Here is a 27,689-nt window from a genome sequence, read left to right on the forward strand (position 1 = left end):
GGATCTCGCGATAATAAGTCGGGATCTCGAGATCTCGACTTAGTTTCTCGGGATCTCGCGATAATAAGTCGGGATTTCTTTCCTTTTTTTTTTTTCTCCATGTCCCCTTAGGGGCTCCGTACTTTATCATCCACTGACGGCTTTTTTTTTAAGGACTGTACTGTTCTTTAAAAATATTACAATCACTAAGATTTTATCCGAGGTCCAATCGCAGCCAGTCGTCCTCCCTGAACCCGGTGTTCAGCTCAGGATCCTCTGCTGACACTGAATCTGTTCGGGATTTACTCCTTCCCTCTGGTGACGTATCAGTTACAACTGTAAACACAAAGCTCCCCGCTGAACGAGCGGAGCCAGACGACACCGCAGGTCCGGAGTTTAGTAAACCCGCTGTGTGGTCATTTTGGCTCCGCGTCCAAAGAACAACAACAGCAGCAGCAGCAGCAGCAGCAGCTCCTGTGTCTCTGCCCAGGCGCACTGGATGCAGCAAATCGTGCAAATCTGCGGAGCGGAGGGTTACCTAGGGCAGCGCAGTGACAGATGCGCAAAAAAAAAAAACCAAAAGAAAAAACACTGCTTCACTGTCTGCTGCGGGACCTTCAAAATAAAACACAGAGTTCTTCATGACCACTCAAGCATGGAATTAGCTAACTTTACAAAATTTTCTATGAAAATTAACTAAGCAGATAAATGGGAAAAAAAAGACGACTTCGCTATGAACGCTGTTTTTATTTATTAATTTGCTTACTTATTTTTGCGATTAACACAATGCATTTATGTATTAAAAAATACATAAATAAATGTACCCATTTCATTTATTCACTTTTTTCCCAGCTCAAGCAATAAATCTATCTTCTGTTAACTACATATTGTTTATGTACGCTTACATTTATTTATAAGAACTTGTGAACACGCAGAGTTCAATTAAATGTTTGACTGACAGCAAAACACAAGTTTTATTTATTTACTTACTTATTTATATGTTTATTTACTTGAGCAACTGAATATGAATGCAGGACTAAATAGGGATTGATTTTGTCCAGAAAGATCCCATTCAATGTCATTCAGTGAGGGACTAGACCACCGAGCTTCAAACTACCGGTTTTGCTTTCAAAATTTTGAAATTCGTGTTTGCAAATTAAAACGCCGAGTCTGACAGTACTTTATTGGACTGCATAGACTTGAAATCATTATTACTGAATTGGCATAAAATTCAATTGAATCCCACTTCAATATTTTTTAAAACTTTTTCTATAGTGAAAAATAAAATACAATTATTTTAGATTTATTCCAGTTGTATCTGTGATTGTTGTAAAAGTTAGACTACTAAAATGGATAATCAACTTTAAGTTTTCATATTAGCTAATTTTAATGGGTTGTGTTAAAAAATTAAATAGTGTGTATTTTGTAAAGATAAATAAATAAATAGATTTTTTTTAAAGCACCATAACAACAAGCAAACAAACAAACAAACAAACGCGTTTATTGTGAAGAGAGTTGTCCGGAAGTGCTCTTCTTGTTGCAGCTCACAGGAACACAGGCAGGCCGCAGTGATTTGGTAGCCGCTGCAGTAGGAGGAAGGACCGCGGTTCTACCCCTTCTATCTTTCAGTTTCGCCTCAAAATTTTCTCGGTGGCTCCTTTTGGTAACACACGGTGACCGGTGTATGTAGAGACGGTGTTTTATGATTCCTTGAGCTGCAGTTTTCACCAACGGACGAAGTGGTTCCCAATCGCCATTTTAATCGCACGTTTTCCCTGACAGAAGCGCTAGCACAACAATGGCTCTGAAAAGAATTCACAAGGTAAGGAAGTGAACGACGAGGCCCTGGATTTCGCAGTTTTGTTGTACATTGTGAACCACGGCTACCATTCACATGTTTGTCCGACGAGTTTATTGTGCCGAGAACCATTTTAAACATTACGAAAAGCCCTTAAAGTTAGTTTTATGTGCCGACGAGGGATCGGCGAAAGGCTGGTGACGGTAGTGATAGCAGCGGTCCGCCGTCTCTTAACTGGTGCCGCTAGAAATGGGCCAACTTAGCTGTTGACGGGTTAGCTCCTCCCGGTCCTTTTTTACCGTGGGGTCACGTTGTGTGGACATTTAATCCCGTTATGTCAGATATTAACGTTAACTTGAAGTTTTAACATATCTCCGGCTGTCACGTTATTAAATACAGTGGCGTGTTAGCTGTTGGTGGTGGTCGGCTAATTTGGGGAAGCTAAAACGTTCGTTTTATGCTAGCTAGCCGTATTTAACAATATTTTTTATAGTTCTCCATACAAGAATGGCTTCTTCGGTTGAGACTTGATGTCTCAACCGAGTACATGTACATGACAGCCTAGCTGTCTGACAAATATTTTGAAAGAAAAAAAAATGCAGTAACTTGGTTTGACAGATACCTCTTATGTTAAGCAGCTAACGGCAAGGCTAACCATAGCTCAACAAAGACGCTGGTGCTTAGTAGATGAAACAGCTGACCGTTTATTGGCGTCGAAATGTTTACGTCTTGTAATTATTTTTTCTTTGCCGGTATATATATTACTGTATCATCTCATGGGTAACGATTGGTGTAGCGCCAGCTAGCCTTGCGTACCCTTGTAGCTGCTCTCTTTATCCAAACGGCACATTATCAATTCTAATGAAGGCTAGTCGTGTTGTGTGCGTCTTTCACTTCGTTGTTCCTTGTACACTAAGGATGAGGTAGTCATAGAGAAGTATTTGATGGCTGGTTGAATAATGCTAACATTTTTGACGTTGTGGAAACGGGCCCGTTTGCTTGTTGGTTTGCCTTTGATCGCATGTTGCTATTAAATAAAGAGCAGGACGTCGTTATTTTTAATTGTTCGAGTTTTTCTTTTTTTTTTTACTTATCTTAGCTAAACGTTTTATTGTGTTTTCTGTTGTAATTCAGTACTGCTAACACATGTTTAATGTAGCCGAGCAGAAAGCGGAGTCTGTGTCTTAACATGACATCCTGTACTACGGTTGAACCTCAACAGATAGCTTGTATGCTAAACTAGCATTTTCCACTGTAATGTTGCACCGTGCCACACTTAGTTTATTACGGCTGTACATAATCATAAAAAAAATGCTGTCATACTATTATATGTTGTTTTTTTAAGGTTATTCAGTGCAACCTCGATATCAGGAGAAATGACGTTACGTAATAGCTGTTACTGCGCTAATCAAAGCTTACTGCGCTATAGTAGACTCATGTTAAAGGGAATGAACAAGTTCTTGTTGCACTATTTATTGCAGTCTGCAGTTTCAAAGTGAACACTTGAATTAGGGAACTTAAACAATTAGGTTCAAATTGATTATATTTCTATTTCAGTTTTATTTTAATACTTCTTAACCGAAACTCTGAAGCAGAATGTGACCAAAAAATGTTTTTGCTTGTTGTTTTTTTTTGTCATAGGAGTTGAATGACTTGGCTCGGGACCCTCCAGCCCAGTGTTCTGCAGGACCAGTAGGAGATGACAGTAAGTTAAAACGTCAAAATCTGTACTGATTTAAAAATAATAATAATAATCGTCATCATAAAAAGGAATGACTGTGCATTCAGAAGTTTGCATACCCTAAATTTTGTTGCGTTATAAGAGATGAAGCTTGTTGGTGTACTAACAGGTCTGAGTGCATATTATGCTGTTGTACGCAGTGCAGTATCTGTTCAAAGAAATCCAGCCTTAGAAAATAATGGACCTGATCAAAATGAGTTGGGTTTGGATTGAGATTCACGCTGTCCGATTGTGATTTTTGTCCCACAATATCAGTTATATTTTCCATAATATTTATGCATAGTTCTTTGATACATCATTAAGGAACAGAACATGTTTTGACCGTCAGTCTGTTTAAAATGTAGAGCAAGCTTTTTATGTACTCATACTGTGCAATAGATTTCTTTACCTAATGAAGTATTTTAATTCTACGCCAGTAGTGAGTTGCTTTGAGTTTAAAGCATTGTTGTAGTAATGTAAATAGAGGGAGGTCTTTCTTTAAGATTTATCACCATGATTTTCCAAACTGCTGACTTTGTCTTGCAAACACAAAGTCTCAAAGTGACTGAGAATACACAGAAACAGTTAGGCAAATTGGAGTATCAAACATTAGAAAAAAAAAAAAAAAGTAACACATTTGGTCAGGTTTACTTTTTTCTTTGCTTAAAGTTGAGAGTTTCTAAATTGTTTGACTTTTAATGATGAAAACCATTCTTTTACACAATGCCTTTAATTGTTTAAGTTTATTTCTGAAAGCGTGACAATATCTATTAATGAACATTTACATGTAAATACATGGTACTCTAGCCTTGGCCCGTCACGATAACACATTTTGCTGGACAATTAATTGTGCCAGAAATTATTGCGATAAATGATAACATTGTTGTAATATAATCAGTCAGTCATAATAATGTAAGTACATCCTCTCAATGATTAATAGACTTCGATTTCCAAATAACATTTAACACTGGGACAGGAAGACATTTTAGGTATCCCAAATAAATAAAAACAAAACAATAAATTAAGTGGATTACGAAGAAAAAGCATGTTAATAATAATAATAATAATAATAAGGGTCATACAGGGAGAAAGGCAAATCTGCCGGTTAACATATGTGACAAAAAACAAAGTGCAAACTAGCTTCTTTGTACTGTGTGCCAAATGTTTGCAGCATTCTTCAAAATGGCGCCTTTTCAATAGTATTAAAGGGCAGCGTCGCTTTAAAGATTACACAAACAAGCATGCAAGTGGAAATGATCGCACTCATTTTAATTTACCATGCAAATAATTAATTTAATGTTTATCGTGACTGTATAGATGTTAAAATGCATTATAAAAACAAGGATGAAAACCACTTTCCCCTAATTGTGTTGTCAACCCACTTTAGCTTCAAACATACAGTTACTGTATTGCTACCTATGGAAGGTACAGCTTGGCATGCAAGACAATTTAGATGCATAAAATTCGACAAGCTGCTTAAAGCTGCAGCGGGTAACTTTTATTAAAAAAAAAACAAAAAAAACGTTCCTCTAATTGGAGAAATCTCTGGTCGAGACCCGAAGCTTTTAAAGAAGTCTGCAGACAGAAATGTCAACATTAACAATGACAAAAGGTGCTAAAGCCCAGAATAACGACACAAGCTTCGTTTTCTCCTGGATCTTTTTTTTGCCTTCATCTTTCGTCGCCAACATGTCCACATCCCCTTATTTATATTCCCTTCCTTCGACTCTCAAAGCAGGTTTTTATGTTTTCTTGCCACTCACTGATTAACAGAACATGGCAATAAAAATCTGTCCGAACACTCCAGCATGTCAGCTTAAACCTTCATAAACATAGCTAACCATACAATAATACAATTTGCCATAATTTAGCACTTGCTTATTTTCATCATGATTTTAATTTGATTTAAGTTAGCCATTCATGCAAAAGTCGTGTTTGACCAAGTAATCTTTTTTAATTACTTACTATTTGTCTGCTGTAAAGAAGTATTCCTACACAACTCAAGTAAATAGGTCACTCGTATTTATTTTGTTTGGAACCCAGGACTCAATTTGCCACATTTCACCAGTCGACTGCCCCAAATGGTGTCCAGAACTTTATTCGATTGGGATATGAATCTGAGAGATATGAACCAGACCTGGAGCCACTTTATCTAGCGCCCAACTCTGTAATCTGGTGATTCCAAGTCAACCTAAAAATAGAAACTAGCTGCAGGAATTTGTCCTACTCCCCTTTGAAGTCCATCTTAATGCGTTCTTCCTTAATGCAAAGACTCATAACGACGCCAAAATGAACTTCACTAACTTTGCTGACCGCAGCTTTGAAAGTAGGAATGTAGACTGAACATAAAGCTCAGGCTGTGTCCGTTGGAAAGGAAAATAAAAGTATCAGCACTGGGTCCCGTGCATTGACCTAAATTCAGGAAGCATTTCTCTTTTTGTTGTGTAAACACATCCAGGAAATACCCAGACTTGTTTCTCAAAACGGTGTCAAATTGTTCTCTTTTTTTCTTTTGCTATAGCACATTCATTTTAACCTTTCCACCAATAAAATTGGGATTTTGCTAATGCTGCTTCAAGTAATTTGTAGTAATTGCTTTCTTGAAGTTATATCTGTCCACCATTTTTTTTTTTTAGTCTGGGTGAGGTTCCAATAAACAAGAGCTCATCATACCACATGAATGAAAATTGTGAATTATTCAGACTTTAGTTTACATTTGGCTCTGATTGGTTGTTTCTGATCGGGAGCATTTCTGCAGATGGCAGCAGAATCACTGGAAAAAGCTAGAGGAACTTGTTTTTGTTATCATTTTCATAGATTATCTGTCTATTATTATACTGGCATGACAGTGACAGTCTTAGCAAATATGTATTAATTGTTTTTATGTATAAAAGCTACCTACCTCAGCTTTAGTACTGAAAATGTTTGGTATGTGTTCAAACATCCAGTTCACAAAGCAAAGCAGAAGTGGAGATAAAGTAATGTTTCTTTGATTAACTTGCTGGATTATAAATCAAAAAAGCTATTTGGACAATTGATTCTTAATCTGTTAATCAGTCACCATGGAGATGGATTTAATTTAGACATACACATACTTTATTGTCACTCAACTGTACATTTAAAAAGTACATATTGAGATAAATTTTGTTACAAAGCTCCAATAATAATAATAATGTAAATAATATTAATAAAAGAAAATATCACTATACATTTCCAAGATGCTTGGTTGAGAGTGTGCTACGTCGCATAAAGTGGTGTCTTAAACAGATTTAAAGAAGCGTTTTGCTGTTTTAAACAATGTACTTTAAGCACCAATAATGTTTGAGCGCCAGCGATTTGTTACAGTTGACTGACATGAATGCAAGAGCACTTAGTTACCTTTAGCTTCAGTAGCTACCTTAGTTTAGCTAGCAGTTAGCTTTTAAGAAAACATACATTTAGCATGTTTTATGGACTATTTTATATAGGCCATTGAAAAGAGAGGAAGGCTAACGCTGCTAAATGGAGTAAGCTCAAACATAATTGTACCGACTCATCAGTCAATAATCTTATAGAACACTAATAATACCACAGGCCTAATGAAGTGCTAAATCAATCAAAACTTGAACACTTCAACCGATACTTGAATACCAAAATCGAAGTTCAACTAGTTTTCTTAAGCTAGTTTATCTCTGCCCAGACACAACCTTTTACTTTTGTTTTATGAAAAGTTTCTAAGCACATTGAAGCCGTGGCGCCGTCGAACAGGATTTACCACACAAGTGACACAATTGTAAATTATTCAGAATTGTCCATGAAGCTGAAGCTTTTTGGAAAACTTCGGCTGGGGAAACAAAGTGAACAGTTAGCTGTTAGCGGCTCAGCTAACCGCTAACTGTAGTTCAATCCTTCATTGCTGGAGTCACAGCTTTAGATATTTTCCTACACTTTTGACATCAGGAGCTGACATTACAGTAATGTTGCTGAATTAAGGTAGTTCCTCTAAAAATGTTTTTAGTTAAAAAATCAAACTACTAGCATATTAGCAGGGTCTTACAAACCCTTGTTTTTTTGTATTTTGTTTTTTTAGAATTTTATTTAAAACAGCCAACGTATTGACCCAAAGAGAAACCAATCTGTCTGATACCAGCAGGGTTTCGGGTAGCGGCCCCAAAACCACTCCACCTAAACACTCGACACCTCAAAGTTAGTCATTGTCTTAAGAACTGCCTGTCTCAACACAATTAGCTTAAAAAAGCAAATCTGCGTCTGACTTCCGTTGATGTTCTTTGCATATCGGAGCAATGATTGACTCCTTGATTATTTGGCTGGTGTTATTTCTGGCAGGTTCAGGTTTTCACATTACCAAAGCTGATTTTGGTAAAAGTCCCCTGATTTGCTGATAATCGGTTAATTAAGAGCTCCAAGTAGCATCGTCTGGTTCTCAGCTGGCTTTTTAATTTTTGCAAGCGTGACACTGAACAATTTTTATCATCTAACGGCATTTATTTTCCATCTACCTCTCTGACTTTGGACTTGCCGTGTCTTTCACTGTAAACATAATCAAATGTGGCCTCTCAGACCTGTACTGTAATACCTAATTTAAGCACGTATGGATTTGTGGTTACTGTCCACTAAGCAATAGAGACTTGAGTGGATTAAACAATGCGTCGACGCAGATATTTGATCTGGAGGATTTTCTTTTGTCGTGTAAAATAAATGATTCGAATCACTTTCAGTCCTCACAGAAAACCAGACCCATTCATTTACATCCAAACTGAACCGTGAGAGGGCAGAGAGGCCATATGCAAAGTGGCACACTGAGTGAAACGGCAGCATTTTCTCCAACGCCACACTACATCCTGCTCAAACATTTATTTACTTATTTATTTATTAGGACTTTGTGAGATTAGTATATTCTTGAGTGGATGTGTTAATCAACTAGTCAATTGACGACCCATCATGTTCGCTCTTATCTGTACTGTTTAGGTCAAATACGGAAGACTTTCACAAAATGGCGCAGTTTTTTTTATCTGTAATTTTTTTTGGTATGGTAACAGCCAGAAAAAGTGGTTTAATTCATAAATGGGGAATTATCTTTTTGTCCTCTGTTGGATTAGAAACTACTAGCTTTAATGCAGGAATATTTCTATTTTGGTACATTTGTTTGATGGTCAGTATTTGCTGAAATGAGCTTACATGAGGTACATTCCACAGTAATGATGATGAATAAATTTTAAAAATGGAAATGTCAGTTCAGACAAAACAGAAACCTCCAGAAACGACAGTAATTTAAAGCAATAAAACAACAAGGGATCAATAATTCCAGTGTTTTAGCTTTACAGGACACATAATTTAAAGTTTTTGTGTTGTTGACTGAATCATAAGAACAAGCTAGATCAGCCCACTGATTTATGCAAATGCACAGAGTTTGACATACACACACACTGTGCTGTACCTGTAAAGCTGCAGCAGATGCTGCCTGGGTGAGCTGATGGTTATCATGACTAAAACACCTGGGACAGACTCCCACGTTGTTGTTTCATGTTTGAGAGTTGAGACTTGTTCAGGTATTACGTCTCACATATTCCTGGAGCGTGAAAGCTTCTTGTTTTCAACTCGGTCTTAGTGCTAAATATTTACCAGTACTACTATTATTATTAAAAACACTGTACTCGTGTGGAAGTGCATATTTAGTCTTTCCTTGCTGTAAAGATAGTTTACCTGTTAAAAAAAAGTGCACAATGCTGTCTTTGTTTGGCAACACTAGCTGTGTTTCCATTGACCTTATTGTGAAAATTGGAATTATGAAAACACATTTGCTTGATAAAAAGACAGCAATTAAAAAACCAAACAAATATTGCTTTTGTGGTTTTCCAGCTGTATTGAAATTAGTGCATTTAAAAAAACTGCCTTGGAAACACTTTTTTTTGCATCACGCAAATCACGTGATCAACAATCGGATGTTACTACTGTCGGAAATGACGAAGAAGACGACAGGAAGTGGTAGTTGGAACATGGCACGTAATGTTTTTTGATGACTTATTGTGTGAGCAAACTTATTTACGTCATTTTAACTCTTCTTATTTAGAAAAGTTGTGAAATTATTCTTTTTTTTCTGACATTAACAGAATATCCGCAAAGTTTTGTGCACATTTTTAATGGTAACACAGCTACAATTGGTTAAGTTTATTTTCTTAAGACTAAAACAGGGGGAAAAAAGAATGTTGATGAAACTTATAGTTTAGAATCTGAGAAAATGAAGGAACTACACATTTTTCTAACATTTTTCCTCAAAGTTTATGTCCCTAACCTTTGTCTGACTTTTAGTGTCCTCAGCTGTGAGATGTAGCAAAATCTGTGGACATTTAGAGACTGAAAACGGAGTTTGTAGTTTCGATTAGAGAAAAAGAGTGATATTTTTCAGCATTGTATCCGCTGATCAGCGATCAAGATGAGATCAACCGTCTCTGATGTCTATTTGGTTCGTTTAGCACCGCTACGCCTACTGCTTACTTTTGCCCAGTTCAGTGTTTCAAAGAAAGTATTTTTTGTGAGCGTTTCATTCCAGTACAATAACAAGTCACTATGTTAGAAGGATGATTTGTCAATCAATTCATACTAGTAAAGAAAAAAGCTCATGAACCCAACAACTCAAAACTTAAAAAATATAAAACTTTAAATTTGGCCCCCTTGGGGAATGTTTTAGTTTGTTTTACTGATTGTGTGTGGATTTTAAGTGTGTTTTGGGTTCCTTTAAGACGCTAACGCCTCACCATGAGAAACATCAGCCTGTCGCTATCTGTGTGTCATTTCCTGCCATCCAACATCAAATAAACCACCGTACAATCTACAAAGGAGGTTTTTTTCTCGTGATGCAAAATTTCTGTGGGTTTTTGTTGTTTTTCACATTGACACATCTTCGCAGGCAGAATGATGCTTGGACATTCTTTTTTTTTTTTACGCATTTGTCACGCTATTTTGCACATCATAACACCTTTAGCAGGAATACTTTTTAAAATCTACCCATCTTGTATAGAAAAAAAAAGCAGTATTTGGAGTGCGTTTCAAGCTTCCTATTGAACAAACATGTGACCTTATTCATTCTAACATGATATTCTTTGCGTTTCATAACCAACTTCTGTTTTTGTTTGTTTCAGTGTTTCACTGGCAAGCCACAATAATGGGACCTGTAAGTATTCACATTGCTCACCTCCTACTGTTTTGCTTTAATGTTCCTTATTGAGTTTTGCATGAGCTCTGCGTAGAACGTCAACGTTGGCTGACGTTTTTCACTACACATCAACCAGAATGTGTCTTTCTGCTTTAGAATGACAGTCCTTACCAGAGCGGGGTTTTCTTCTTGACCATACACTTCCCCACAGACTACCCCTTCAAACCGCCAAAGGTAACTAGGACGAAGTCGCAGAGACGTGCGTGTAAAGAAGCTGCATGATTAAAGTAACCATACATTGTGTAGACTTCCTCAAAAAAAAAAATAAAAAATGATGGTATAGTTTCCTGCGCTGCTTGTTGCATACCCTCCTTACGGCGCCGTTTCTCTGCTTTCAGGTTGCGTTTACCACAAGAATCTACCACCCAAATATCAACAGCAACGGCAGCATCTGTCTTGACATTCTGCGATCACAGTGGTCTCCAGCTCTCACCATCTCCAAAGGTGAGCTGCTCTCTGCAAGCTGACGCAAAGCAGCCGTTTCCTTTTTTTATTTTATTTTATTTTTTTAAATTACTTCCTATGTACCATGCTGTCCTCTTGCTGAGGTCCTCCTTTAAATGTCAGATATTTGCATGATTTGTTTGATTTATATCTTGTCGCAGTAAGCAATAAATCAATTAATCACATGATAAATTAAAACAAGCTCAATAATCTCCATTTGCTGATTTTCCCTTTTCTCTCTTTCTACCAAAAAGTGGATAACAAAAGTCTTCAGTCTCAACGAGCCCATCCCCCTTAGCCCATTTTTTTTTTTTTTTGAATGACACTTGTTTACTTTTGAGATTTCATAATTCATTTTATTTGTTTGTTTTTGAATATCTAAAATGTCTTCCAGTTCCAGTATTAAATGTTCATTAGAGTTTAAAGTTTTTCAATCTTTTGCATTATACCATTGTCATTATGTTACTTGAAACTGGTCTCCAAACAGCAATATTATTGGTTATGACAGTAACTTCTGCTGATGGCATCAAAACTTAAATGATTGTATTGTTTTCCTGTGCTTCATTTCAGTTCTCCTGTCTATCTGCTCCCTGCTGTGCGACCCGAACCCGGACGACCCCTTAGTACCCGAGATCGCCCGCATCTACAAGACTGACAGGGAAAAGTATGTTGTCGTCTCTTATTTTTTATCTTTTCCTTGTTTTCCTGGGATCCATTTTGTTTCAGTTTTTATGTATCTGTGACGACCAGCAGTGCAGATGGACAGATGACAGGCCTGTGTCGCTGTGCTAGGAGCGTTTCACACTGAGGACACCATTGGCTCACAGTTGGCTTTGGGCTAAAAGTGTTTGTCTATTTAGCTTTAGTGTTAATGTTCAAGAGCATAACCAATTCTAGAAAATACCAGAAAAAAAAACAAAGAAGCTGTTGAACAAATTAAACCATCCCTGACCAAATACAGGTTTGATTGAGCTAAAAAAAAAAAAGCATTTATACATTTAGCATGAAGATAGTTTTCCATGCTCGTTTACTAGATCTAGTAAACGATCTGTGCGTTTATTACGGAGATGCCCGGATCAGAACCTTTCTAGCAAATGTCCATTTCTGGTTTTGTAAATCTTTGACCTGCCACAACCAGTTTGAATCAAATTTAATTTATCTTTAAGACGATCAAAGAACAAGATTCAAAATATTTAACCTAGGTTACTTTCATACAGGCAGATGCGACCCAAATCTGATTTTTTTTTCTTTCTTTCCTCATATCTGACTTTTTCACTAGGGCTGTGTAATAATATCAATTTTGCGATATATATCGATATTTTCTTTCCTAGAAAAAAATCGATATTCATCTGCAAGTATCGTAACATCCAACTGTCACCTTGCTCACTCACTGCCTGCTTCGCCGGGAGAGTGATTAGGTCATCAGGCTTAGAGTGGTTCCTTCAGATGTTAAGTGTCAAGGTTAAAAAGGTATCAAACTATTCAGAGCAGGGTACTTGGTGCACTTTATTTACTTTACAAATGCATATAAGCTACAGTTTGTACCGCTTCAATTAAAAGGAACATGTTTTCTCACCACTTCTTTGATTCATTTTGTCCAGCTGTCGACTTTAAGTCTGTGTCCATGTCCAACCAGAGCCAGGTATTGTGTATTTGGTGCTTTTAATCAGTTTCCAGTTAAATTAATTCAATCCAACTCTATAACAGTCACAAAATGTCACCAAAATCACTCTGTCCCTCTAAAATCTTTCAGAAAATCGCAAAAGTGTATTGAATTGTATAGTTTGCTGAATATCGCAATATATATCGCATTGTGGGCAGAATATAGTGTATCGTATCATGAGATTATTGTATCACTACACCCCTATTTTTCACTACAATCTCAATGACTTAGTTCTGATCCTTTCACTCCCCCAGAAAAGTCCACTGTGTGCCACTTACAAATTCGAATACATTTGCAATTATTTTCAAAGTCCGAACGGTCACGTTGCGTTTCGTCCAACTTTTACGTCATTGACATGAGTTTTGTGTCATAATTCTGCACTGGAAGAAGCAAGATGCTCTAAATCAGGACGCAAGCAACAACTGCAAATTATGATTATAAACTTATGACTAAGTGTCACTGAAGCGCATCATGTCACAGTCCTACCACTCTCAGCTCTGACTACTCATCCAAGCAGACTTCTCCACAGAAGCTCCAGTCGACGCTCCACAAAATGCCATTGCTTTCTTTTCAGGTTATGATTGTGTGACGTAATAATATGACTTTATTCTCGTACGACTTAATTCTTGTAATTTTATTATTTTCTTTTTGTTAGCGTGACCCTAACACTCCGTCGTACAATCAAACCTAAATGTGTTCAGATTATTTAGGTGCTTCAACTTTCCTATTATTTAATGTGTGAACCACTTAGCAGCTGCTAACAAGTTGCAGTTATTTTCTCTTTCCTTTCTTCTTTTTTTTTTGTTAGAATGCAGGAAAGTTTAAACATGAAAAAACTAATCTAACATTGTTTTTTTTTCCCCTTTTCTTTTTTGTCTCATCTGTCCGCAGGTACAACAAAATAGCCCGGGAATGGACACAAAAGTATGCAATGTAGTGCTGGGGGTAGAAACATGGCCAACCACCTCTATGACGTAAGGCTAGGGGGAGATTCAGATGTAAAGAGAGAGAAAAGAAAAAAACGACAAAAAAACAAACAAATACAAAAAAAACCATACTAAACAAATGAGAAGTTTAAAAACAAGATCTTGTTGGTTTCCATTGGAGTGCTTTCTTTGAGCCATGCCCCTCCTTCACCACAGCACCTGTAAAACTCCCTCTGTTCCCCCCCATCCCACCCCCTCTCTGTTTGACTGTCTCCCCCCATCCTGCCTCCAAGCTCATCTGCCCATCCTCCAGTGTACAGACTGTCAACTTTAAAATAGAAAATGTCTCCTCTTGATCATACTCTTTCCATCCCCATGTTGTTGTTTTTTTATTTTTTATTTTTTGGATCCCATTGCTCCACTTCCTCGTTCCATTTCGACATCCAAGCAGGCTGGGCTGTCGCCCCACCCCAAACTCCGCCCCCAAACCTCGCCCCCTCCGCCATATATAGCCCTTATTCCTGCATGCCTGCACCCTCCTTTTTACCCATCTTTACTAAAAGCATTCCTCTTTAGAAACTGTAAACCTTTGAGGGGATCTTTGTTTTATTTATTTTTTTTTTCCCTTTTTTTTTTTTTTTTTTTAAGGGGGGGAGAGAAGGGTTTAAAAAAAGAGGGACTTTTTACAGTTCACCTTTTTCTCATTTTGTTGAAATTTCCATCTGCGAAGGCGTCGATTCAAGAAAGCAATTTTCACACGCGAGTCGAAGGGCACTCTGTATTTTATAAAATAAAAAAAAATAAAAAAACTGCATAAGTCATTGCAGGCTGTGTATAATGGAGAGAGAGAAAAAGAAAAAAGAAGCTCATGGCCTATTTTGCTCTTCTGTTGGATTCTATGAAAGGACTTGAATTTATTCACACACTTCATTCTCATTATCCCCCTGACCTCCTCTCCCCCTTCCACTCCCTCCACCCAGGTGAAAACCCTATCATACACACGGGCACACACACATTGCACGCACAGCTGTAAACCTAACCCCACCCCTCTGTCTCCACCTTTTCTTTTTTTTTCCTTTTCTCAAAGTGGAGATTCTGGACCAGCTATTTAAGCATTTTCTTAGTTTAACCTGTGTTTTTTTTTAATTATTATTATTTTTTCTTTCTCTGCTCCATCTTTCTTTTAGATTACTTCTTTCCCTCTTTATTATTATTATTATTTTTTTTTTGTTTGTTCTATTTACCCTCCCGCCCCCTTTTACCTTTTTGCTATTGTCAAATTTAGCGGCTAACATCTGAAATGGCTACGGGACTGGCTTGGGCTCTGGGTGCGAGGAGAACCCACTCTTCTTGCACAAAACCTCTGTATATTGAATTACCTGAGAGGCTCGTTGAGCTTTGTGTGTTGATTAAACTGTGTAATAAAAACCTCCGACTTCTGTGTTGACTCGTCGTCAGACTCGTTTGAAAAGACGTCCAGGCTGCGGCAGCGCTCGGCGTTTCGTCACGTTCATGGTGAAGTTCTTTGGAAATTTTTCATTTTTTTCCTTGAGTCGTCTTTTAGGAAACATCTGAGCAGAAACTCAAATTACTATTTTTATTTTTATTTTCAAGGGAATACAAAAAGCCGAGACACTCTGGTTTTAAGTTTTTTGTCTTTAAGATGGAATGTTTTCCTGGATGTAAATGGACACCAGAAGAAGCAATTAACTTAATTTATTCATGGTTGAAATGTAATCATAAAGGATGGGGTGGGTTTTTCTGTTTTTGTTTTTACTATTTTTTTAAGCAATGTTTGGATTTTCAGGTCTTATTTTTCTGACATTCAAAAACCAGAAATCTGAATTTCAGAAGCAAACTTAATTTTAATGTATTTTGATATGTAGAGATGAGCTTTTAGTTTTTCTTTTTGCACACTTATGTTTTCGTCCGTTCCAACCTTTATTTTTTGAATTCCTGGAGGAACACAAAGAAAAATAAATGTATCAGCTTTTAGTGATTGATGACAAACCTCTGGGTATCCAAATGGATCTTGTGAGAATTCATGTAGAATTAATTTTACATTATTTGTAAATCAATTATACTATCAAAGATTACATGTTCTTGTTTAAGAAATCTATTTACTCTAGTTTGCTCCAGCATCTAGCTGAACTGCTATATCGAGTCAAACTTGTAAAATAGTTTTTTGCTTCCTAGAATTATAAACAATCATTTGCTTATTTTAATTCTATTTTATTCATTTATTTTTATAAATAAAACAAATCTAGGTCGATATTTTTCACTCAAATATTCTCCTATTTGTATAACTGCTACCTTTCTTATGTTTCCAGTATTAAATTTCAGAAACGGACGTTTAAGTGGGGCTTATTTTACAAGAAATTCATTTTGTCGCCCTCTGGTGGAAACTTGTAGTTATTTCAATTCGAAATGCATCATTGATCCCAAAGGGAAATTAAATGCAAGTCATATTCAAAGAGTTGTAGCTGCTGATGACTGTGGCCCGAAAGGATTTCCTGTTGCGGTCTGTACTACAGTGGATGTCAAGAAGCCTCCGACAGACGACACTTTTGCCGTAAAGCAGCCTCATAAAGAGGATTCTGATGGTTGTTTGTAATTCTATTGATTTTTTTAACGAAGAATCCACGTTTGGACCACCTTCAGAGCTTTACGAGCAGCACCAGCCTTCATTACTTGGTTTATGATCATAAACATTTATTAAAACATGCTGCATGTATGTAGGTTGCTATACTAAGCACACACGATTTTTTAATTGTACAGCTTCCTTTTGGTCTCGGAAGAGACGCTGACGCATTTAAAATGAGAGCTCTCAGCTTGTTAAAATATCTAGCTGAACGCCTTCGCACGAGGAATTATTGCCCGTGTTTTCTTAATCATTTAATAGAGAATGATTAAGAAAACAAACTTCGTCAATTGTGCCATTGTTTAACTTCCGTCTAAAGAGAAGCCGGATGTACTTTGCCCATAAACATCTTGTTTTCCATGAGCTTGCTCCAGATTGGTCTATCCGATGTGACGTAGCAGTAAAGGGGACGGACAGAGTTTCCTTGAAGCTAACCGGTTGTTGACCTTGCTGCTTACCGTTGACCGAATACAACCCACAGCGCAGAGAAAACGCGACAGGTCCAACTTTACGTGATAGCTGGTTGATACCTCTGTGTCCGATGGCAGCGGTCCACAGCTCCGGTTTCAGGTTAACCAAAGGTAAAGTATTAAAGCTAGCTAATAGCATGCTAGCTTTACATGAGTTATTTAATTAGCACTGAATGCAAGGCGGCGCGTGTCTATCTGCCACCTACAGCACTATTAGGCAGCTTTACTACCGATTGCAGAGCAATTACTCAACCTAAGCGACCTACTAAGCTGTTTTAACCTGTGAAATGTAAGAAAGTGGGACATATTTCCTCTGTTTCGCCTCTTGCTTCGCATGGTAGCCCGGGTGATATTTATCTGACCTACTGGTCGGCCATCTGAGCTCCAGTTTGCATCTTTAATTGGTTAAACAGGTAATCTAGGCCCAGCAGCCATGACTGCTGATCCTGCAGACGGGCAACTTTTCAAAAAAAACAACAAAAAAACAAAAAACAAGACCTCTGTTTCTCTTGTCTTACCGCCTCTGTATCATGTAACCTGCTTGATAAGGATAAATCTTGTATAACAGGCAGTTTCACATTGTTATTGTCAGACGTTTCCATTGTTCAGTGTTCAGAATGTGTTCAGGCTTTTATCTTGACATTCTGGAGAAAGTTTGTAGTATTTTCCAGATTCAGCATCTGTCTGAGTGTCGATCTATGTATGGTGAAGGAAGACAGATTACTGTAAATATCTGCATTTCAAGACTGGGCTGGAGCCAGTTTTAGTGCCGTGTCCTAAAGAGAAAAAGATGTTTTACTCATGCAAGTCACAGTACGTTGATAGGTAGGTCTACACTTTAGAAGGTATGAATTGATGGATGATTTAAAACATCTGGCAGATGACTCCATGTTGGTCCCAAAACGATGCGCTATATGTTATTACATAATTTTCAAATATTTACTTTGTTAAATTTAATAAAAATTCCAGCAGTACTTAAAAAAACATAACGTGTGAGAAATGAACCCAAGAGTGTAATAACATGCACAGTATAGAAAAACAAACAAACAAACATTAAAATAGAATATTTTGGGGGGCCGCCCGCAAAACTCGGAACCCTGGGCTAGTGCCCTTGTAAGCCTTTTCTAATGTGTTCTCCATTTATTTTTCTATCTAATTCCCTTTCTCGTCAGATTTATTCATCTGCAACCAAACCTGTAAGAGTGAACGACCAATAAGATCATCCCTTCTCATTTTTTATTTATTTATTTTTTTTGTTTAACGTTTTCCTCTGTCCAGAACATTTCTTGGTTGCCGTGCCAGTGGCCGTCATCTCGGCAGCTGCGGGTTTCCTGGTCAGCCGCTACTTGAGCAGCCGGAGCAGCAAGAAGCATTCTGTGAACGCTTACTTCAACAAAGACAGCCCCAAAGTGGTGCACAGCTTCGACATGGAGGACATTGGCACCAAGGCCGTCTACTGCCGTTGCTGGAGGTCCAAAAAGGTTAGAGACTCACCGAAAAACTGCAATATGTGATTTAAGATCCAACACAGAGGAATTTTCTGCTGTAAGTCTGAAAACTTTTTGTTGTTGTTTAGGAAAGAAAAGCTAACTTGATTTTATTGTAAATATTATTTGTGGATGAGTTTTCACCTGCAGTTTTGTAAAGTGATTATCTTTAAGGGATTTAATTAACAATAGTCAAAATATTATTTCTAGACTTAATGTTGTGAGTGGTTTTTAATCAATTGTAATATCATGTGCGTCAGAACGCAGGATTGGTGAGGACTTTTAGTTTAGTTAGAATTGCCTGAATTCTTTCCATTTGCTAAATGCCAAATAGAAATAAGAAAATTTACTTCCTGCTAAGAAAACTTAGCAAGAAAATATATCTAATTTTTAGATATATTTTGTAACTTTCTCGGACAAGTCAGATGTATAAACATAACATTTTGTTATTTTAGTTTACTTTGTTCCTGCTGTAGAAACTACTATCATAATATGCTACTAATAACAGTTATGTCATAAAATAATGAATCAAAACTGTTTTCTTAAGTTAAAAGCTGAAAAGTTTGATAGGTTACCTTAAAAAAGTGATTCAAATTTTACTAGAGATGCACCGAGATCTGCTTTTCCACTTCCGATACCGATACGGAGAGTTGAGGCTTAGTATCGGTACATACAGGAAAAACAACGCTGAATTAACCAAACATTTATTTTTTTTTTCAACACATTTTTCAAATGTGTTTATATTATAATTATAAACACATTTTATAAATGTGTTTATAATTCAACACATTTTTCAAATGTGTTGGATTATAAATTAATTTGCTAACTCTGCACCAGTACAGCACACTAAAACACACCAACAGCTTCACAAGATTGGTCAAACATATAAAAACAACTTCAGTCTGTTCAGTCAGCGACATTAAGAGAATAAATAAAGAAACTGACAAAAACAACAGGTTGACTCTTTTGGTCAACATGTAAAAAGTAATTTCCAATAAACCTTAAGAAAGTGCAATTAGGGATTATAAATGTAAAGTAAAATGAATAATAAAGCATAGAAATATACTGAATAGATTTGCCCTTATGGATCTGGTAAATTATGACCGATACTCGATTTTAGAATTTTTTTCTATATAGGAACCGATACAGATATTAATATTGAATCAGCGCGTCTTATAAAAGCTCAATAAGTGTTGTAAGGCATTCAGACGTCTCAGTTGGAAATGGCTTCTTTCAAAGTTGCTACTTCTTCCCTACTGGAAATAGTTGAGATACTCTTCTTTTCTCAATAACAACATCCACACCAAAGATAGTTGTCCTCAGTAGGACAGGTGTGATGCGTCCACTGACCTGCCGTGTGTTTGTATCGTACCAACCCAACAACGAACATGTGTGCATTTAAAGTGTGACGGTATTTCCATGTTTCCTGCAGTTCCCGTACTGCGACGGCGCCCACACCAGGCACAATGAGGAAACCGGAGATAACGTGGGGCCGCTCATCATCAAAAGGAAAGACGCGTAGCGCACCGCTGGAGACGAACCTGTCCTGTCCGCCGACCCGCCCAATCATTCGTCAGTTCCACTGTGTTCTTCCTGCGGATGAATCCAGAACAAGCCAGAACACACTGCAGATGTTCTTTCGTTTTTTTTTTTTAGTTTTTTTTTCATAATTCCCAAAATTGCCACACTGATCAACATGTATGAAACGGGATCCAGGTCAAGGGACTGGGACAGTCATTGCGGTTAGAGTTGGGCCATCGGTTCCTGGGGTTGTCGCCCGTGAACGGTCGAAACAGGAAATCGTTACCACGCTTCTTCATCGGTCCAGCGTTTATGTCAAACCCAGCACAGGCCTTATTATATCTTTTGTTTGCTGAACGTGGCAACCCATATGAATGTGACATGAAATATTCAAGTTTGTTTTGCTGCTTCATAGCAACGTTTGTCTTAAACGGGGCAGAAAAATGTTTAATGTTGAAACACTATCTGCTGTTTGTGTGCGGCTTTCTGATCAAACTGCATCTGAAGGTTAAAACCTTTTAACGGATCTATTTTGTTTCTTCATCAGATTGATTTTTTTTTCTCTTTTTTTTGTGTACTGGCTGCAGCGTGATTGAGTCAGTGTGCTGTTATATTGTTAATAAAACATGTTGAGTGATCTAATTTGTTGGCACAACTTTTTTTTCTGTTTTTTTTTTTTTTTTTTGTAGTTTTGGGGCCAAACTCCACCTCAGTTTTAACCATGAGCGCCTTGTTTATGGATTAACATTGTGTGGGCATAATAAGTCAACAGCTCAATGTGGCGACTGCAGTGTGTGTGTGTGTGTGTGTGTGTGTGTGTGGTATTGGCCGAAGGGGGCTGCTGCTGCTGTGCTGCAGTGTCCACCAGCACCAGTGGCCATTTTAAGACGGGTGGCTGTATTTGTGTTGACCACTAGAAGACGCTGTGTTTACACGGATGGTCCAGGCCAGACGGTGTAGTAACCGTGGGCCCCTGCCTCCATAGTGACACGCACGCTCGCTCACACACGGATGCACACGCACGAGGTGTCTGGCTGCGTGCCAGATGCACGGAGGACTCTCAGAAGAGGTGGAGTGGACTCCGGCGCTCCTGCGTGGAGGAGTCACCTCCTGTATCAGGCGGCGCCGTTTGGACAGGGAGCGGAGTTAAAAGGTAAAACGGCAGATGAGAGATGTTGCTATTCATCAGTAGTTATAATCTGAACTTTAACATAGTTAAACTAGTTTTCATCTCTTTCTTTTTTGTAAAATAAGATGTTACTGAATTTCTAAATTAATTAAATGAACGTGTGTATGTTAGTGTTATTAGGAATGATGTATATCATTACCTCATTGCTTTAATTAAAACAGCCAATCTGCTCGTAGCTTAGGAACTACATATTTTTAAACAGCATGACCTTAATAAGAGTTATGGAAGGCGCTTCTTTAAGTTCAATGTAAATCAGCTGCCTGTTAATAAAAAAAAGTGAATTAAAGTGGCAGTATAGTGCCGTTTTATAGTAAAATTAAGTAACTATTGTAGAAAAAAAGATGTACATATCAATCATGACTTAATTTGACGCCCTGAAATTGGGCCTTTGTCTCTTTAAGAAGCTCCCGCTCTTTTGGACACTCTGCCCTCAGCATCTCATTACAACAATGTTTCTCAATTAAGTGTTTGCAAATGTTCTTTGGTGTGCTGGACTGAGAAATAGTTAATATAATAACCTCTCTTCCACCAGGTGTTTGCTAATCGCTGCTGTCGCTAGTCTGAGGAGCTGAGTGGGGAAGGCGTCTTCTGTCAGCAACACTGCAGGTATGATTTTGTTGAGAGGATAGCATAAAGCTCAAAAAAGTCAAAGTTACACAATGTAGCTCCTTTAGATGACCCACATTCTGGTGGAGTCTAATAATCTGATCAGTTTGTGTTAACTTTTTGTTGCGTGCTACTCTATTAGCTTTCACACTTTTACTGTGTGTTTCATGATTGAAAATACTTTCACATAGCCAAATTTATCTTTTCTGTAATTACAAAGAAGGGGAGACCCCACAGAAGCCCCGTTTCAGTCAAAAACAACTGAATTTTTGTTGCTCTAATTACATAACTTGCATCCTGGTATCAAATGGAATTACCTGGTTTAACGTACTCGAACATATTAATAATTTGTTGTTAACTTTAAAAAAAAAGTCTGTTGCATATTTTTAAGCTACATACTAAATACTCTCAACTTATTGTGTCATTTTAAATGAGTCATACTGATGGCATTTGAAAAAAAAACAATGTAAATGAGAATTCTAGTGCTCTTGGGCTCCCCCTGTTGGTTGGAGGCCTGATTAGTTTGCCTTTACCTTGGGGCCACTCTTACAACTGCAAAAGCATTGGCTCTCGGAAGAAACTGCACATAATAAATTTATTAGGAATAAATTTAGGTTAATAAAATTTGCATTGATTAGTAACAATGCTGTTACCAATGTGTAATGTTGCAGATATAAGTAGATAATAATAAAAATAATAATAAATATGAACAAAAGAGTCGTCATTAAAAACCCAGTTCTATTCATATGTAAAAATATATAATTTTTACTTTTACAGCTAAAAACAAATCAAAATATTACAGTAATGATCACCCAGAGTAAAATTTAAAAACTGACCAAAATTGTCCATTTTGTATGAATAATACACTTTAGGTTTTAAAATCTATGACTAATTGGTTTGTGAGGATTCTGGCCCTCCTGCTGGTTTGGAGGTCCTAAGCAAGCTGTTTATTTCGCTTATGCCTTAGGCTGGCTCCATTAGCAAGTGAACAAATAACTTCTGTTATTAATAAAGCTAAAGAAGTGCAGAATTTGAATAGAACACTGTAGATGTTAAATTAGCCTGATGATCATCAGAAAAATAATTATAACCTATTACATTTTTTAACAGTAATAAATACAAAATATTAAAGAAATGTTTCTAGTTAACTTAGTGTTTGCTATTAACGATCAATTTCACAGATTTAATTGTGTCAATGAAAAATGTGTAACTAGATAAAGGGGCTCACGTGTGGCCCCCTGCTGGTGTGGAGGCCCTAAGCAGCTGCTTCGTTTGCTTTTGCCTTGGTTCTGCTTGGAGTAAGCTGCACCCTGCAACAGTTCAATGCTATCTTAATAACTAAAATTTTATTTACTTATTTATTTAATTTTACATTAATCAAAACTTTATATTGTGTTTTTATTCGCATGGAGAGAGAAACCATGTGGAAATCCATTGTGCTTTTTAATAATGACAATGATAAGTCTAAGTGTTGTATTCTATTAATGACAAAATGACCATTTAAATACAAAATAACAATAGTAATAATGATAATAATACTGGGCACAAAAGCCGGTGTTTAATTATGTCTATGCAAGACGGTGTAAAAAGTGATCCTGAGTTGAGTGGAGCCGATGGGTGTATTTGGGTTTAATCGTTGTCGTCAGCTGGACTGTTCCTGAGGACATCACGGGGTCGCTCTGACCACACGAGCCTCGGTCGGCTGCAGAGTCCACTTCGCATTTTGAGCGACGCCCCCAAATTCCGTGCAGAGTGTTTGCAGACCCTCCGGGACGGAGAGGTGGAGGAGGAATCGGCAGCTCCGCCGTCCACATACGCTATACGATCGGCTCGACATTAGTTCATGACTTCATCATATATTTGACAGGAGAGGCCGGGGACCGCGTTGGGAAGGTAAAGTGACGCGTTTTTTTCATCGCACTTCCTGTTGATTTGGCCGTTTTGTCGCCCGATTTCCTCTCCCTTCCTGCGCGCAGCGCCGTGTCGCAGCGACCACTCGGACTGTGGTCAGCTCGCCTTGGCGTCGGTCCTCTTAGGTAACCTCATTCACGCTAAAGTGATCGATTACGTCTCCCGATCGACCCGTCGAAAGGGCACGAACTCATACTTTGTAATAACATACACGATCCGCGTTTAGTCGGCGGTGTTGTGGGGTTTTTTTCCCCCCTCCCGCACACACACACACACACACACACACACACACACACAAACGTGGACACGGAATATAGCCTGGTCTTTTTTTATCCACAGCACCCGCATCGTTGCGCACCTCGCTCCTCGTCGTCGATACCAGACAAAAGACAGCCTGTTTTTCTTTACGGTCCCTTATTTGGTGCTTCTCGGCTCCGTTTAAGCTCTGGCTGGCACACATAACAGCAGTCGTCAAAATGTATTTGAAAAGCGCGCTCCACATTTGACCTGCGCATATGCGCATATCTTTGCATATTGTTGTCGCTCTGTTATTGATTGCATTGATATACCGTGAAATTCTTAAAGGGATACTGCCTCCTGTATGCGGAAATCCGTTGCAAGGCATGCACTGTCTCTCTCTCTCCCTCTCTCTTTCCCTCTGCACACACACTCACACGGATCCTTGCTTCTGGTTTTGTAGCAGTTTTACTTCCACGGCTTTATACATATGTCTTGTGTTTTAACTCTTGCTGTCGCCCGATAATTTCCCGACACGGTTGAGTCGTTCTGCTAGGGGAAAATACAGATCCCGTCTTCCCTGTTTACTCTCTTTCTGTATCTGTCTCCCCAGCATTTCTATTCTTAACCTTCCTGTCTTCATCCCCTATTCATTTCCAGCTCTCCAGGACTCTGAAGCCGCTGCAGAGAATGGGAATAGGGACACAGGCCAAGGCTTGCCATTTTGGCTGAAGTAACAGCAGGACAGTTGTCAGCTCCGCGTCAGCTTCAGTCCCCTTCTCCCACGCACACAAAAACACAAGGGCAAACCGCCCCCCCCCACACACCCAGCCACTGCCATGTCCACTGCCGTAGACATCGCTGGCCCTTCCTCCCCGGATCAGGCCCACAGCAGTGCTAAAATCCCCAATGAGCCCCTGAGACCGAGCCTTAAGCGCTCCAACCACCCCTACAGCCTCTCCCATTACATCTCTACCCCTTCCCCTGCTGTGGACGTCAAAGGCCTGATCCAGCCGTCCCCGGCACAGGAGCAGCGTCCCACCCAGCCCAGTAAGCCCCGCCGGGCCCCCTCCTGGCCTGACATGTGGGAGTCGCCCAGCGGGCTCCACCTGGCCCATGCCGCAGAGCTGCTGATGCGTGCCGGACTGCTGGCTCTCACCCCCGCCACCACGGAGCAGGCCAGCCTGGGCGCGCAGAGCAGCCAGCCAGCTAAGAAAGAGGCTGCAGAGGCTAAGGGCGGAAAAGGAGATGGCGAGGGAGGCGGGTCTGGGCCGGAGGAGGACGAAGAGGACTCCTCTGGATGCAGCACTGACTTCCAACCCTTCCTCGGCGCCTGGTTCCCCTTCAGCCCAGCTCTGTTCCCTCTGGCAGGCTTTCAGATGGGGGGAGGCCACTGGAGGAGCACGGCCGTGGGAGCGGAGGGCATAGAGGGGCTGGTAGCTGAGGGCTATTCCCCCAGCTCGCTGGGCGGGGGCGGCGGAGGGCGAAGGAAGAGGAAGAGGTGCGGGGAGTGCGTGCCCTGCCGACGTCAGACGAACTGCGAACAGTGCAGCAGCTGCCGCAACCGCAAGAGGGGACACCAGATCTGTAAATACAGGAAGTGCGAGGAGCTGAAGAGGAAGCCCGGGGGTCCTGGGTTCGACAGCAGGGTGTCCGGGTTTGATTTAAGGGGGTCCGATTTTACTTTGGGTCTGGCACAGGAGAGAAGCAACGGGGCCCTGGACGGATAGTAGCTCCTGCGTTGGCAGAGGCCGGTCGGATGATTGTTGGGAGCTGTAGTTTACGGGACACCACAATAACATGCTCGGACTGCGGTACAAAGCTCCGTTTAAGAATGTCCACACCTGTTTCCATCCTTTCTTTTGACAATCAGTGAATATGGGAGAGGAGAAAAAAAAAAAAGGATACCAATGTGCGTCAATATTTAGATGACAACAAAAATGCCTGTACATAAGACTGTAAATATCTGGAAAACATTATGTCCTTTTTTTACATTGCTTTCCAGTTTGGATGTACCATGCTTCAGCATAAAGACGGAGCCAAAATGATTTTTTTTTTGTTGTTTCTATGGAGGAGTTTCTTGCTTCTGTTGTTCTGACGTCACTGCATCAGTAAGAAATGAATGAGTTCAGCCTTGGCTAAGTTATTTCCTGTGCTACTTGTACTGTATAGCTCTGTTTGCCCTTTTGAAATAAAAGAAGTTTGCCATGTGCTACTTGTGTATGAGGTTTGTGCCGCTCCTGTATGCCTGGGTTCATTTCTAATTGACTGTTTGGAGCCATGTTTAAGTTTGCTCTTGCACATGGGCGATACCGTGTTGGATCAGTTGTTTACGTCACCTCTTGAAGACCTCTTCTGGTGTCATTGCTGACCCTTTGAAGACCCGTTAGGTTTATTGGGACCAAAGGTCAGTCCAAGTGCAACAGACATTAGTTTTGGGGTTTGGGTTAGGGCTCAAATGTGTACCAAGATTTCGGTTATGGCTGTCATTGGTTAGTCTGGCACAAAATGGGAGTTACTGATGCAAATGGAAGTCAATATAATTTCCTGTTATGGTTAGAAATACAAACTAGTGCAAGTGTATGCGGGTATGTTACCTTGTTTGAACCTTTTCTGGTATGATCACCTGCCGTTTCAAGCCCCTATGAAACGGAAGCTTGGTCTTAAATGGGTGAAGCATCTCTTTTAGGGTTAGGCGTTGTTAAGGAAAGGTTATGACTAAGGGTTGGGCTTGGCACAAATATGGTTACTGAATTAAATGGAAGTCAATACAATTTCCGTATATGGTTAGAAATACAATATTCAGGTGTTACCTTGTTTGAACCTTTTCGTGTACAGCTAGCTGTCTTCTTAAGACAATGTGGACCAAGGCCTGGTGTTAGTGGGGTGACGTGTGTCTTTTTGGGTTAGGGTTAGGCCTCGGGGTTGTGCTAGGGTTAGGCACAAATGGGGTTTCAGGAACGAATCGAAGTCAACACAATGTTCTAATAAGACTAGGAACACAAACTTGTGTGTATGTGTGTGTTTGAGGTGGTGTGGATTATGAGTCACCTAATGGTGTGGCTGAGAGCCTTATCGCAACCCCACAGACGCGCGCGCGCACACACACACAAACACAAACACACCTACACGCCGCTTTGGCACGTCCGCACGCTTGGGGTAAACCTGACATGAACACACAATCACAACACCACCCTATTTCTCCCTCTCCACGTTCTTCTTGTCTTTTTTTTAATAAGTACGCATCACATCCAGACGCACAGATTTTTAAAAGCTAAAAAAAAAAAAAAAAAAAAAAACACAGCCAGCTGGACCGAGGCTACAGGGAGGCGCTTTTCTTCTTCTTCTTCTTCTTCTTCTTCTTCTTTTTTTTCCCCCTCTCTCCTCGCTGCCGTAACGATGGCTGATGTGATAAGACCTTCTTCCTCGGCGCCACACTCCAGGGGACCGCAGGGAAGACGTAACCATGGCAACGGCCGGCCCGAGGTGTCACGCTATAATTGGGCCACGGCTGCACTTCCTGTGAGCCTTCAGTCAGGGGATCGCAGAGGGACCGCGCGCGCGTATCAATGTGTGCGTGCGTGCATCTGTGTGTGTGTGTGCGTGTTTTGTCAGGCACACAGAGAGAGAGAGAGAGAGAGAGAGAAAGAGAGAGAAAGCGCTGCACGCCAGCCAACGCAGGACACTGCCAACTCATGGAGAAAAAGCAGCGAGCTCCAACATCACGCTATTACAACGCTCCCACTGAATGAGAAACACAGTCTTTTAGTTTGAGCCCACAGTGTAGTGTTTCTTCATCTCCCAGACAAAAGGGGAATTTCAAATTCTTGGATCTGCAGCCCCCCCACCACACACACACACACACACACACACACACACACACA

At 39.5% G+C, this 27,689-nt stretch overlaps 3 protein-coding genes across 4 annotated transcripts; all 3 read left to right on the top strand.

Annotated features, from left to right (window-relative positions):
- Positions 1 to 1,507: 1,507 nt before the first annotated feature.
- ube2d2 (ubiquitin-conjugating enzyme E2D 2 (UBC4/5 homolog, yeast)) lies at positions 1,508 to 15,190 on the top strand. The gene is made up of 7 exons (XM_007568341.2): positions 1,508 to 1,801; positions 3,419 to 3,482; positions 10,637 to 10,668; positions 10,807 to 10,884; positions 11,049 to 11,154; positions 11,725 to 11,818; positions 13,709 to 15,190. Exons 1-7 carry the CDS (start codon positions 1,778 to 1,780, stop codon positions 13,752 to 13,754), a joined length of 444 nt encoding a protein of 147 aa, XP_007568403.1. The 5' UTR covers positions 1,508 to 1,777; the 3' UTR covers positions 13,755 to 15,190.
- Positions 15,191 to 16,770: 1,580 nt separating this feature from the next.
- zgc:110843 (CDGSH iron-sulfur domain-containing protein 1) lies at positions 16,771 to 20,504 on the top strand. The gene is made up of 3 exons (XM_007568343.2): positions 16,771 to 16,965; positions 18,133 to 18,335; positions 19,774 to 20,504. The coding sequence occupies exons 1-3, from the start codon at positions 16,926 to 16,928 to the stop codon at positions 19,861 to 19,863; spliced, it is 333 nt and encodes a 110-aa protein (XP_007568405.1). The 5' UTR covers positions 16,771 to 16,925; the 3' UTR covers positions 19,864 to 20,504.
- Positions 20,505 to 23,204: 2,700 nt separating this feature from the next.
- On the top strand, positions 23,205 to 26,017 carry LOC103149270 (CXXC-type zinc finger protein 5-like). Of its 2 annotated transcripts, none has more exons than XM_007568344.2 (2): positions 23,205 to 23,550; positions 24,466 to 26,017. In XM_007568344.2, the coding sequence occupies exon 2, from the start codon at positions 24,645 to 24,647 to the stop codon at positions 25,533 to 25,535; it is 891 nt and encodes a 296-aa protein (XP_007568406.1). In that variant the 5' UTR covers positions 23,205 to 23,550; positions 24,466 to 24,644; the 3' UTR covers positions 25,536 to 26,017. The 2 variants fall into 2 exon arrangements, with proteins under 2 accessions (XP_007568406.1, XP_007568407.1); XM_007568345.2 differs by lacking the exon at positions 23,205 to 23,550 and adding an exon at positions 23,579 to 23,693.
- The last annotated feature ends 1,672 nt before the right edge of the window (positions 26,018 to 27,689 follow it).

This window comes from Poecilia formosa, unplaced genomic scaffold, assembly GCF_000485575.1.
Source record: "Poecilia formosa unplaced genomic scaffold, Poecilia_formosa-5.1.2 Scaffold221, whole genome shotgun sequence".
NCBI lineage: Eukaryota > Metazoa > Chordata > Actinopteri > Cyprinodontiformes > Poeciliidae > Poecilia > Poecilia formosa.

Excerpts from the sequence above, each read along its gene's own strand:
- ube2d2 (XM_007568341.2), top strand. The coding sequence starts at position 1,778 with ATGGCTCTGAAAAGAATTCACAAG. Across the intron at positions 1,802-3,418 it reads CTCTGAAAAGAATTCACAAG|GAGTTGAATGACTTGGCTCG; the intron begins GTAAGGAAGTGA and ends TTTTTGTCATAG. Across the intron at positions 11,819-13,708 it reads TACAAGACTGACAGGGAAAA|GTACAACAAAATAGCCCGGG; the intron begins GTATGTTGTCGT and ends ATCTGTCCGCAG.
- zgc:110843 (XM_007568343.2), top strand. The coding sequence starts at position 16,926 with ATGGCAGCGGTCCACAGCTCCGGTTTCAGGTTAACCAAAG. Across the intron at positions 16,966-18,132 it reads CGGTTTCAGGTTAACCAAAG|AACATTTCTTGGTTGCCGTG; the intron begins GTAAAGTATTAA and ends TCCTCTGTCCAG. Across the intron at positions 18,336-19,773 it reads GTTGCTGGAGGTCCAAAAAG|TTCCCGTACTGCGACGGCGC; the intron begins GTTAGAGACTCA and ends TGTTTCCTGCAG.
- LOC103149270 (XM_007568344.2), top strand. The coding sequence starts at position 24,645 with ATGTCCACTGCCGTAGACATCGCTGGCCCTTCCTCCCCGGATCAGGCC.